General features: G+C 33.2%; 1 protein-coding gene across 1 annotated transcript; it reads left to right on the forward strand.

Annotated features, from left to right (window-relative positions):
• Window positions 1–680: 680 nt before the first annotated feature.
• Window positions 681–6,970, forward strand: LOC134239838 (fibronectin type III domain-containing protein 1-like). The gene is made up of 7 exons (XM_062721969.1): window positions 681–1,123; window positions 2,699–2,849; window positions 4,028–4,179; window positions 4,982–5,083; window positions 5,478–5,616; window positions 5,726–5,886; window positions 6,684–6,970. Exons 1-7 carry the CDS (start codon window positions 964–966, stop codon window positions 6,797–6,799), a joined length of 981 nt encoding a protein of 326 aa, XP_062577953.1. The 5' UTR covers window positions 681–963; the 3' UTR covers window positions 6,800–6,970.
• Window positions 6,971–11,933: the final 4,963 nt, after the last annotated feature.

The following is an 11,933-nucleotide window of genomic DNA, read 5'->3' on the forward strand; positions in this document are numbered from 1 at the left end:
ATGTTCTTTTTTTCTGTCATTGAAACAGTTAATTACAAATCAATTACAAATTTGCAACAAAATTTTAATGTTAATTTGTAAAAATGAATTGCGCCTACCATCAATATTTAACACCCTTTAAATAATGTTTCAGCATGCATATATGCAAAAACAAGCTTTTAATCTTTGGTCAAAAAGATGAACATATCATTTCCAACCAAGAGCAAAAAGAATATATTTAAGTTAGGGTTGTTTTTAAATGTTTTGTTAAAAACAGTCCTTGTACATGTACGTATAATGTTTAGTTCGCTTTACTACTATTTAGCATATTCCCACTTTGAAATGTCAGGTAGGAAATGACATTTTATTTGGCAATAGGTGAAGTAGTTGTGTACACAAATGCTTAACTAAATAAAAATACATATATTATACATGTATTATTACTGTATAAATAGTGTTTAATTAACTTCTGTTGAGATGGAGGATGAATGAATCTTAATTATTTTAAAGTATGATTTTTTTTATCTATGTTTGGAAGAAAATTGAAATTGTAAACATGTAAATTTAATTTATTGTATTTACTTATGTCAAAAAAAAAAAAAACACAATGCACACTATCGAATCTCTGTAGGATTTATATTATCCAAATATTTTCAATTTTATTCTCTCAGTTTGATACATACAATAAAATTTAAAAAAATCAGACATCATTTATTAGATTAAAATATGATAATATTCTTTAGTTTAAGTAAAAAAAATCATAAACCAATTTATATTGTTGTTTCTTTCTAGTGTAGTATTTTAAAGCGTACAGGTAAATCTAAGTTGAATGTTATTTACCTATTTGCTATGAAACAAATAAACTATAAATGCATTTATTATTTGCAGGAGGTAGTAGGTGGAATTGTTACTTTTAAAAAAAGGAAATAGAATGAAGACACTCACTTTTCCTGAATTCATATAATAAAAACAATTCCTCAGTATATGCATTTCAACATTTTTTTAATGTATATATATTTATTAGTCTATTACAGAAACTATTCTGGACAAGAATTCACATTTGGTGAGGTGAAAGAAAACCTGGCCTATTGTGTCAGCTCTTTCCATGAGTGCGGAGTTGTTTTACCAGTTTTACCCGAGCCAAGTATTTTGTGCAATTATTCAGCTATTGTTTAGACGTAAATTGTTATATCGTATTTAATTATTTGTTTGGAAGGAAATAGGTCGGGACTTTTTAGCTCACCTGAGCCGAAGACTCACGTGAACTTTTCTGTTCAAATTTTTTCCGTTGTCTCACAGTTGTTGTTGTTATAGTTCTTGTCGTCCTCCTTAACTTTACACATTTTCAATTTTCATCTTCTTCTCAAAAACCACTGGGCCAATTTTACCCAAACTCACACAAAGTATTCTTGGATAAAGGGAAATAACGTTTGATCAAATTGAGGGCAACGTCCTCTTCCAAGGGAAGATAATTATGAATTAGTGAAAAATTAATGTCATCTTTAAAAAATCTTCTCAACAACCACTAGGTCAGGAAAGATGAAACTCATTAGGAAACGTCCTCAGGTAGTGTATATTCAAGTTTGTTCAAATTATGACCCCTAAGGGTATGGTGGGGCCATGATGAGGGGTGGGGTCAAATTTTAACATAGGAATACATAGGGAAATACTTTATACATCTTCTTCTCAAGAACTACTGGGCCAGGAAAAAAGAAACTCATGTGGAAGTATCCTTAGGTAGTGTAGATTTAAGTGTGTTCAAATCATGACCTCCCGTTGGGATCCGGGTTAGAATAGCCATTAGGTCCTCAGTTCCCCCTTGCTTGTCATAAAGGGAGACTGAATTGGGCGGTCCTTTGGATGAGACCGTATAAACCGAGGCCCCGTGTCACAGCAGGTGTGGCACGATAAAGATCCCTCCCTGTTCAAGGCCGTAAGTGCCGAGCATAGGCCCAAATTTGCAGCCCTTCACTGGCAATGGTGACGTATATCAGTGAAATATTCTGGAGAGGGACGTTAAACAGTATACAATCAATCAAATCATGATCCTCAGGGGTATGGTCGGGCCACATGCAATGAGTGATCAAAGTTTAACATAGGAATACGTAGAGAAAATCTTTAAAAATCTTCTCAAGAACCATTAAGCTAGGAAAGATGAAACTTATGAAAAAGCATCATCAGGTAGAGTAGATTCAAGTTTGTTCAAATCACGACCCCTAAGGGTACATGTATGGTGAAGCCATAATGGCGGGGGTCAAAAATTAACATATGAATACATGTAAAGGGGAAATCTTTAAAAATCTTCTTAAGAGCCACTGGGCCATGAAAACTGATACACTCATGTGGAAGCATCCTAAGGTAGTGTAGATTCATGTTTGTTTAAATCATGACCCCCAGGGGTAGGATGGGGCCATAATGGGGGAATAAAATTTAAGTAAGGAATATATAGGAAAAATCTTTAAATTTCTTTCCTCAAGAATATCAAAGCCATGATTGGTCTTAGTTATATGGAAGCATCCTCGTGTGATGTAGTTTAATGTTTGTTCAAATCATGATCCCACTTAAACCTACTTTTATTTTGAAATTTGTGCTGATTTGTACATTCAGTTTTACATTGCCAAAGCTCAGCTGAGCGATGTGGCCCCTGACACTCTTGTTTATTTCAAATAAATACTGCTCAGCGTAAACTTTTATGAATAAAATAGCATAATTTTGATAGAGTGCTTTAACACGTCTGACTCCTGTTGGTACCGGTATGACTTTGCTTATGATAAAAAATGGAATGGATGCCCTGATGGAGAAAGGTACATCAAGAAAACCAATTTCACATCAGCACCAATAGTAGGAGTTGTACGATGCTCTCAGGATAGGTGAGCTAAAAAGATTTTGTCTATAGGAGCACACTCTGTCAAACATTTTTTTTTTATCTTTTAAGTGCTTTATTTAGTAACTGTATTTTAAAAAAAAATATTAAAAATGATTTAAAGATATCTAAAAGGGTTGTCAAAATTTACAAATATAATTTAAAGTAGCATAAGATTCTAAACGTACGTTGAATTTTAAACAAACTATAATTATTATTTTTATAAAATTGAATATATGGCAAGTATTTCTTTTCATGCACAACAAAAACTCAAAGTTAGGATATTCTGATAAATTAAGAATAACTTTAAAGACAAAAGACATGATTGAAAATGTAACTGTGATATAGGTTTCCCGTGCAGTGCATTTTAACATACATTAATCACTGTCACATACCAAAAATCAACTCAAAATCTATCAGAATGGTTTTAGAAAAAGTGTTCGGAAAAATCTTAAAATCAAAAAGGTTTTAATTTCCTAAAAAAATTAGTGAAGCGGAACAAAATTTCCCGTAACGCACCAAGATACATTCACACACCAAAGGTCAGCTCAATATTTACAAGCAAGTTGATGAAACAAAAATATCAACAGTCTCGTTTAAAGTCATCATTTCGTAAATACTATGGTCGATACAATAATTAGTGCATTATTTATATACTGGATTGACGACGGATTTTTTCCGTGATTTCCCGAACATGACAAGGAGCACACGGCGGGTGTGACCGTTCAGCACGGGATACTCACTCCTCCATGACACCTGATCCCAACTCTGATGTTTCGGTTGTCCATGTATGCTCTGCTCCTATTTCGTATTTGTTTTATGGACTTTGATATTGAATACCGTTCGTTATCTCCATGTCCTTGTTCTTGCAAGCGTTTAGGAAGAGAGAGAGAGAGAGAGAGAGAGAGAGAGAGAGAGAGAGAGAGAGAGAGAGAGAGAGAGAGAGAGAGAGAGAGAGACAGACAAACAAACGGACGGATGGACAGACAGACACAGAGGGCGGATAGGTTAAAGTAACGCACTTTAGAAAAGGTGTTACAAAGTTATCCAAATATACTCCTAAATTATAAGTATTCAGACTCTAGGCTTATAATTTTACAAAAAAATTGGAATCAAACATTTCAAATAAGTTATTTTACCTTCTTTTGTGATTTTTCCTCATTTAAAAAAAATATTTATATACAGATATCAGTTATATTTGGGAGCCAGTAAGACAGGCATATTTCTTAATATTGGTGATCGTAATGGTAGCGGTGAATTTATTTGTAAACTTGTTGGAGGACAAGAAACTAGAATTTTAACAGCGAATGACTCTGACAACGCACCAACAATCAAAGGTATTTTTGGTGGTTACAAATAGAAATTTATTGCTTAATACTTTCTTGAAATATAAAGTTACATGTCACGATTAGCTTTAACATACCAACAGAAAATGAATTAAAAAAGTGTACAGATAATACTTAAATAGTATAGTCTGTTGTCTGTTTTGTAAGACTTCGGTTATTTCTTACCTGGGCTATATTTATGTTTTGTACCATATTTATTATTAACATGCTTTTGAGAGAATAAACTGGAGTGAAATGAAATGAAAATTATGCATTCAATCCAATTACATGTACTTATAAGATATTTTTTTCAAGAGGGCTGAATTTAATCAAATGAATGATGTGTTATTTCAATTATATTTTGAAACAGTTAATAATGATAATGAATTGTTTGCTTATCACAGTCATTCGGTTTTCTAATTAAGGAATGTAAATTTTATTTTAACAATTAATGTTATAAGATATATATAACAAAATCTCTGGGCAGTTTATGCTTTAGAAATGGCGAAACGGTTTATATAAAAAATGCCCAGGTTGATTTATATCGTAAAATATAGGTTAAAATAAACTTCATAATTATAATTTAGTTCCCTAATAGACAGACAATTTATAATTGAGAGCATTTTTAAATGTAACTTCGGACGGACTAATACGTTTAATACGTAAATCATTGTGACGTAGGTAACTTATGTTAAACTAAATCTTTAATCCAAGAAAATGACCTGTTACAACTAAAATTAAATTATAAGAAAATATTAATACATTGTTTTTAATCTATATCTTACTTGCATTGCCAGTTTTATTATTTGGTCAGGTTATTGTCAATGGGAACCTGGTCAAGAAATCGCTATTGGAAACATCGGTCCTGGATGTTATAGTAATTCCTGGTATCAATGTGGTGTGAGTATTCCGTCTGGTGAGTACGTTTTCAAAATAAGACATAATTTGATATTAAAAAGATAGCTTCCTTGTAAAAATATTAAACAATCCAGTCTAAATTCCAATATGCTCGGAAATATACTAGTATAAAAATTTAACAAAACCGTGCAAATGCGTGTACAGATGTCGATGAGGATAAAAATATTGAGAAATTCAAAATCTAAATAGCTGACACACCTAAAAATCCTTTAGAATGGAAATAGGATCTTAATAATAAACAATGTTTAATTTTGTTAGTATCAATTATTAGTTGGTCGTTTTAAAGGTCTATAGTAAACTGAGTTTGATGTGTTTCGAGTTCATTTCAACGTATAAACGTCTGCCCTATAAATATCAACCTAACTATACATCCACCCATCTTCTTTTTTAAGGCTGGTACCAGTATAACGTATCTGTTATAGACAATGGTTGGAACGATTGTTCTTCTGGTGTGTCGTACGTGCGGAACTCGACTATTGACTCTATGCCTTTTGTTGCTGCATTCGTCTGTAACAATCACGGAAATATGAGGTTAGATATATCTACTGTTAATTGGTTTGATTTTTGCAAAAATGCATTTACCCTTGAATAAGAAAAGATAAAAAGAAAAATGTTTTAATCTCTATAATTTATTTGACAGATATAAACTTTTAGGAGGTTCGAGTTTATCTAATGATTTTATGGAGATATTCCGCTGTCACCATTGTGGAAATAATTGTGACTTGGTATATGGTTACCCCTATGACGAAGTGTGTTCTACTACGTCTCTTAATAGAAATTGCAGAGGCCACTATGCTCAAGGTTGGTGCAAGTTACGGTGAAATACGAAATATACATACATTTTAATGAGCGTGTTTTATTTCAGAACCCTATATGTTGTATAGCCTGCATAAATTCCTGAGCAAATTAACATATATTTGACACTATAATGCATTCAATTTTTATGCAGAGACGGTTATTGCCAAATAAGGCATTGAATTCCTTTCATGCAAGTTGACTTTAAAAACAATAAATAAATGAAGCTTTAGTGGGGGGGGGGGGGGGTTCCACATATACAAATTCTAGTTATGGTTTGTCAAACTACTGATAATCATTATGAAAGAAGGATATGGAGATAACGAACAGTATTCAATCTCAACGTCCATTAAACAATATACAAAATAAGAGCAGAGCAAACAGAGACCATTTGAAACATGAGAGGTGGGATCAGTTGCCATGGAGGAGTGAGCATCCCCTGCCGACCGGTCACATCCGCCATGTGCTCGTTATCATGATCAGGAAATAACGGAAAAAATGACACCAAATCTGACACCAAATCTAAATCCACAGCTTTCAAATAAAAATAAATGATTTTTTTGCAAGTCTACCTTTTCAATCACAACTGGCATAAAGTTCTCCAACACTGAAAACTGAGCTTATATATATATACATGAAAGTTTTATCGAAGACATTCAGAAGCTCATATAATTTCAATTTTGGTTCATTTCAAAGGGAAATTGTATTCTCTTTTATTGTGATTGATATTTTTGATCTACATGTTTATTCAAAACGTAGGTTTATCTTTTTATAGCTGATTTGTTTTTTGATAATATTTTTAGGTTATTGTCGAAACAGTAGTCATTTGCAGTTTAGTTATCGTCCTACTGGATGTCCCTCCCAGTGTACGTGGTGGTACACACTCGGCTATATTGAATGTGGAATTGAGATTCCTTGAAACTCTGATATATGAAATATACAAGTACAATTGTAGGACATCGGAAATAATGCCATGTCTCCATTTTTGTTTTATAGTCTTCTTCTTTTTTTTTTTATAAGTTTTGAAAAAGGAAACAATGTGTCTTGAAATTGTGGAAAAATTTGTACATTTAAAAATATATATACATATTGTGTATTTTGTTTTTCAAAGGACAATGCAAAAAAAAAAAAAGAAAAAAAGACCAAAAAATGATTTCGAAATAATTATGATAAAATATTGTCATTTTTAAAAAATTAAAATGGTCTTTTTAAGAATCCTTCTTTTGTGTTGATGTAAACATTTATTAGAAAACATAGTCTTTATCAGTGTTTATTTTCATTCTCTTAAACCAGGTATCCAAAAGTTGCGCTAAGCATACTCGAAGAAAGATTGAAAATTAAAAATAAGTGACCAAAACAAGAAAGATGTTTTAAAACATTCTAAATGTACAAAAAGTATTCTAGAGTTGATATTAAAAGTTTGGGTTTCAGATTGACAATATCTATGGTGTTTATGAAAATCAGGGCATCTTCCATAAAACTATTGGAATCCCAATTTTGTAGCAAATTGCGTCCTGTTTTAGCAGACCCAGTTTTTGTATTAATATGAAATAGAATATATTAACATATGTATTTCAACATGAGCTGTAAAATATCATTTATATGCTCAGATCGAAGTGAAATAAATTCAAAATACATATCCGAAATAAATCGATGAACAGGACAATCCGTAAAAATCAGTCAGTAAAACGAACAATGATTATGAGAAGGACAACTTTCGACTTAAAACTACTCGGAGACATATATATATAACACACAGACTCGAAAACTATAAAATGTTCACAATTAAAAAGGATTTAAGGAGGGCAACTGGGGTTTTATTGTGTGAAAACTACAGTAGCGAATCTCTTCATTTTTATACAACATATAACTTGCATTAACTTCAGTGTAATTGCAAAGCTTGGGCGAAATCTACCTTTCAGTTATTTTTGAGGGGCCGTCTCAAAACACAGGTACATTTACTATAGGATTATATAGGAAAATGCCAATTTTTAACATTTTAAAGCAAAATACACAAATACGACAACATACTTTTGGTCAATCTCTCATATAATATATGATGAGCAACACATTATTATGCAATATATGTAAGAAACACCAACTTCTACCGTCTTGTTGCCAGAGGGGGCATCTCAAAATGCTAAAAATTTTAAAAACAATTTTTACTGTTTTTATAGAGTACTATGAAATATGACAGACACAAAGAATTCATATGAAAACATAATAAACGTAATGGAGATATTCTCAAATGTCTATATTTAAAATTTCAAGAGCGTATGCTTATTACTTTTTCTTTAAGAACACTTTTATTAATCATTTCTTTAAGAGCTTCAATTTATCATAAGGTCAAAAACACACTGTAACAACGTCAATCTACCTATCAATTGCAAAGTCGGTTGAAAATCAGTTATTTTGTTTAATTTTAATAACTAAGCTTTGAAACAGTATATACAATTCATTTTACTAAGGATGGATATGGAGATAACGAACAGTAATCAATATCGAAGTCCATAACACAATACAAAACAGGAGCAGAGCAAACACGGACCTTCAAAACATCAGAGGTGGGATCAGATACCAAGTAGGAGTGAGCATCCCCTGCCGACAGGTCACACCCGCCGTATGTTCATTGTCGTGATCGTGAAATAAAAGAATCCGTCGTCAATTCAGGGTATAAATAACGGACTAACAATTGGTATGAAAAACGTCAGTCAGCATTTGACTCAATGATAAATTGTACTTGCTGACAATGACATTGTATCGACCACAGAACTAACGAAATGATGACTTTAAACGAGACTTCTGATATTTTTGTTTCATCAACTTGCTTGTCAATAATTTATCTCGTTTTAGAAATTGTTCGTACGTAGAGCATGCTCTTGCGTATAGAATTAACTGAGATATATACACTCCATATGCAGTTTATAAAGGTATATTGCTGCATAAATAAGGTAAGTTGACGATAGAAAAGTTAAAGTCTTCACGTTTATCATATAACTTAGTTGTTAGGTTACCATTATCGTCTTTTTCAAGTAAAATATCCAAGTATGAAACAGATCTATCAGATGTAGTATCTTTTATTTCAAGCTCTCCTGGTAATATCGTATCGACGTAGGAATGGAAATTACAATTGTTAATTGACAATACGTCGTCGATATACAGACACGTGCCATAAGTCACCGGCAAAAATGGCGTCACGGCTTTTGTTTATGTTGTGTTACGGGATGGATTAAATGGTAAATAAATATAATAAAATGACATACATGTACCTGTGTTTAGTATTTTGTCATTTCTCATTTCACCCTGATTACTTTTCTCATACGTCTTGGCAAAGATCTGTAGAGGCCCTGCCACCGTCATTTTAAAGCTTGTGATATTGCACGTGAAAGTTCGGCAGCAGTCCGAATGTTTTTAGCGCGACATTGCAATCGTCTTTTAAGTTTCAACCACATATTTTCGATTACATTCAGTTCGGGCAACTGTGCTGGCCAGCTTCTAGAATGAATTCTATTATTCCTAGCCTTATAATTTTCAACATCCCTGGCTCTATGTATAAGGGCATTGTCATCTTGAAATAAGAAATGTCCATTTGGAAAGTGTCGTGCTATAACGTGGCATAAATTATTTTCCAAGATTTCAATGTACTTGTGTCTGTTAATAGTACCGTCTACAGTTGTTACAGTTCCCACACCATGCCAGGTAATACACTCCCAAATCATAACACTGGCCTTTCGTTGAGGTGGGGGGCACACGCACTCGGGAGACTCGGCTTCATCCTTACGACGCCATATGAAAATCCTCTGATTTGCACCCAAAAAAACTTGTCTTTCGTCAGAAAAAATGACTTTATCCCACTGACCATTCACATTCCACCTGACTTTACCTCTACACCAGTTCAGTCTCTTTTTCCTGTTCACTTCCCTCACTCTCACTTTCTTCTTTACAACACGTCTGTGATACCCCTGTCGATATAAATATCGCTGAGCTGTTCGTTGGTACACCTGTCTGGGTCTGCGTTGATTGAATCTGTTGGTTAAATCACCCAAAGAAATTTTACAGTTTGTCCGAACCAGCCTCACTAAACTTCTTTCAACCCTGAGATCAAGAATCCGTGGTCGCCCGCTTCGACGTTTGTTTTCCGTACTGCCCCTCTTTTTAAATCGTACTATAACATCGGAAACTTTTCTACGACTAGGTTGAGTGTATCGGCAATGTGCTGTAATGTATATCACTCATTCCTCATTGACACAATAATATTTTTCAAATCAGAGTTCAATTCTTTCCTTTTTTCTGCCATTTTTGAAACTGTAAACAATCTATTAAAAATACTGCAGACGACAGTCCAGCTTCCGGAAATTACGTAACAAAGAATGTGGGGGAATTCCAAAATACTAAAAATAGAACAGACAACAACACCGTTTGAAGATAACCAATACTTTTATTCTACGGTAATTTTTTAATTCGCCGCCATGTTGAATTTTTGCCGGTGACCTATGGCACGTGTCTGTATCTGAAGGTAGAGTTGAAGGCCACAGCAAGTGTTTTATCTTTTCACGCATAAGATTTTTCAAAAATTCTCCTTCATATGCATACAAAAATAAGTCTGCTAATAACGGAGCGCAATTGGTTCCCATGGGAATTCCAATAGATTGTTGGAAGACCTATTCTCCAAAAACCACATACAGATATTGTCAATCAGAAACTCAACAAAGATGCGCGAAATATCGGGGGTATTGCGCAATGGAAACCACAGTCGACCCCTTAAATCAATTACAGTACCGACCAGACCCAACCTGACACAAAGCAGTCCCAGAGCAGTCCCACGGCGGTCCCAGCAGTCCCAGCGGTCCCAGAGAGCAGTCCCAGCGGTCCCAGAAAGCAGTCCCAGCAGTCCCAGTGGGTGGGGTTTATTAATTTACTGGGCGGAGCTAACTCAGAAATGAGATTTCCAATAAACAATGGAACTATAAAAGGCAGTAGAAATTGATTCTGGGTAGTATGCCAGGAATTCTTACATGTACGCGAAAGTCATTTGAGAACAATACGCGCATAGAAATTGAAATTATGATATTTATTGGAGGAAGAAGGCTTTCACACCTACATGTACATATATGAACAACACCGAACATGAATATTTAATCACAATTATCGGATATTTATTTAATAATTATTCTTTGATTGATACTGGTTCCCATATTTGTTTTTTATACAGAAAATAAAATGTGAATTAATTATTTTCCACCAGTGAGAATAAGCTTTAAATAGATCTTATCATTATATGGCCAATTTCCATACTATCGGAACATCGGGATACGCTAAAGGAATATTCTAAAGTATTGTGGCTTTTAAAAAATTCTTCGTAAATTTTGCCAAGTACTATTTTTCAGTCATGATTATTTTTACTGACATGTCAATGTCAATTATCGTTAATTTCTCTAGATCTATAAAACTCTGTTCAAGTGTTTTATTTATAAATGTTAGAGTGTACATCTGTAAATCACCAGAATGGAAGTATGTTCAAAATTAATTAATCCCGAAAGAAATTCATACACATTTCATTTACCACATTTTTTCGCATTACATAAACTGAAATTAGGGTCATTGTTTACCAGTATGTTCAATGATGTGTAACGCTGATACAAATACCAAAATAACACGCTTTGATTTTCTGCCCGATTGAAACCATGGGTGTTGATACCATTTAATAAACATTAATCGGCCGGGTAAACACTAGCAAAACAAAGAAAGAAATAAATCACAATTCCCAGCATTTTCAATTTTTTCTTTTAATAAATGTACTCTTTTAATAACCTGTTTATAAATTAAAACTACCGGTTATTCATTAATTAATACCCCAATGATTATTCACATTGATTATGTTACGGAAGAATGGTAGCATAATTTTATTTTATGGTCATTTTATAAATTGTTATGTTTTATTTGAGGGTAACATTGAATACTCCTTTTTTAGCGTGGTCCTTGAAAAACGTGTAGCTTTTTTCTATCAAGAAATCTTATATCTATATAACTGTAATGATTATTTTTAAATAGTA

Source organism: Saccostrea cucullata, unplaced genomic scaffold (assembly GCF_032062105.1).
Source record: "Saccostrea cucullata isolate Sc308-1 unplaced genomic scaffold, CSIRO_AGI_Scuc_v1 ctg1083, whole genome shotgun sequence".
Classification (NCBI taxonomy): Eukaryota; Metazoa; Mollusca; class Bivalvia; order Ostreida; family Ostreidae; genus Saccostrea; species Saccostrea cuccullata.

Excerpts from the sequence above, each read along its gene's own strand:
- LOC134239838 (XM_062721969.1), top strand. The coding sequence starts at position 964 with ATGCATTTCAACATTTTTTTAATGTATATATATTTATTAGTCTATTAC. Across the intron at positions 1,124-2,698 it reads ACCAGTTTTACCCGAGCCAA|AGTGCTTTAACACGTCTGAC; the intron begins GTATTTTGTGCA and ends TAATTTTGATAG. Across the intron at positions 5,887-6,683 it reads CAGAGGCCACTATGCTCAAG|GTTATTGTCGAAACAGTAGT; the intron begins GTTGGTGCAAGT and ends TAATATTTTTAG.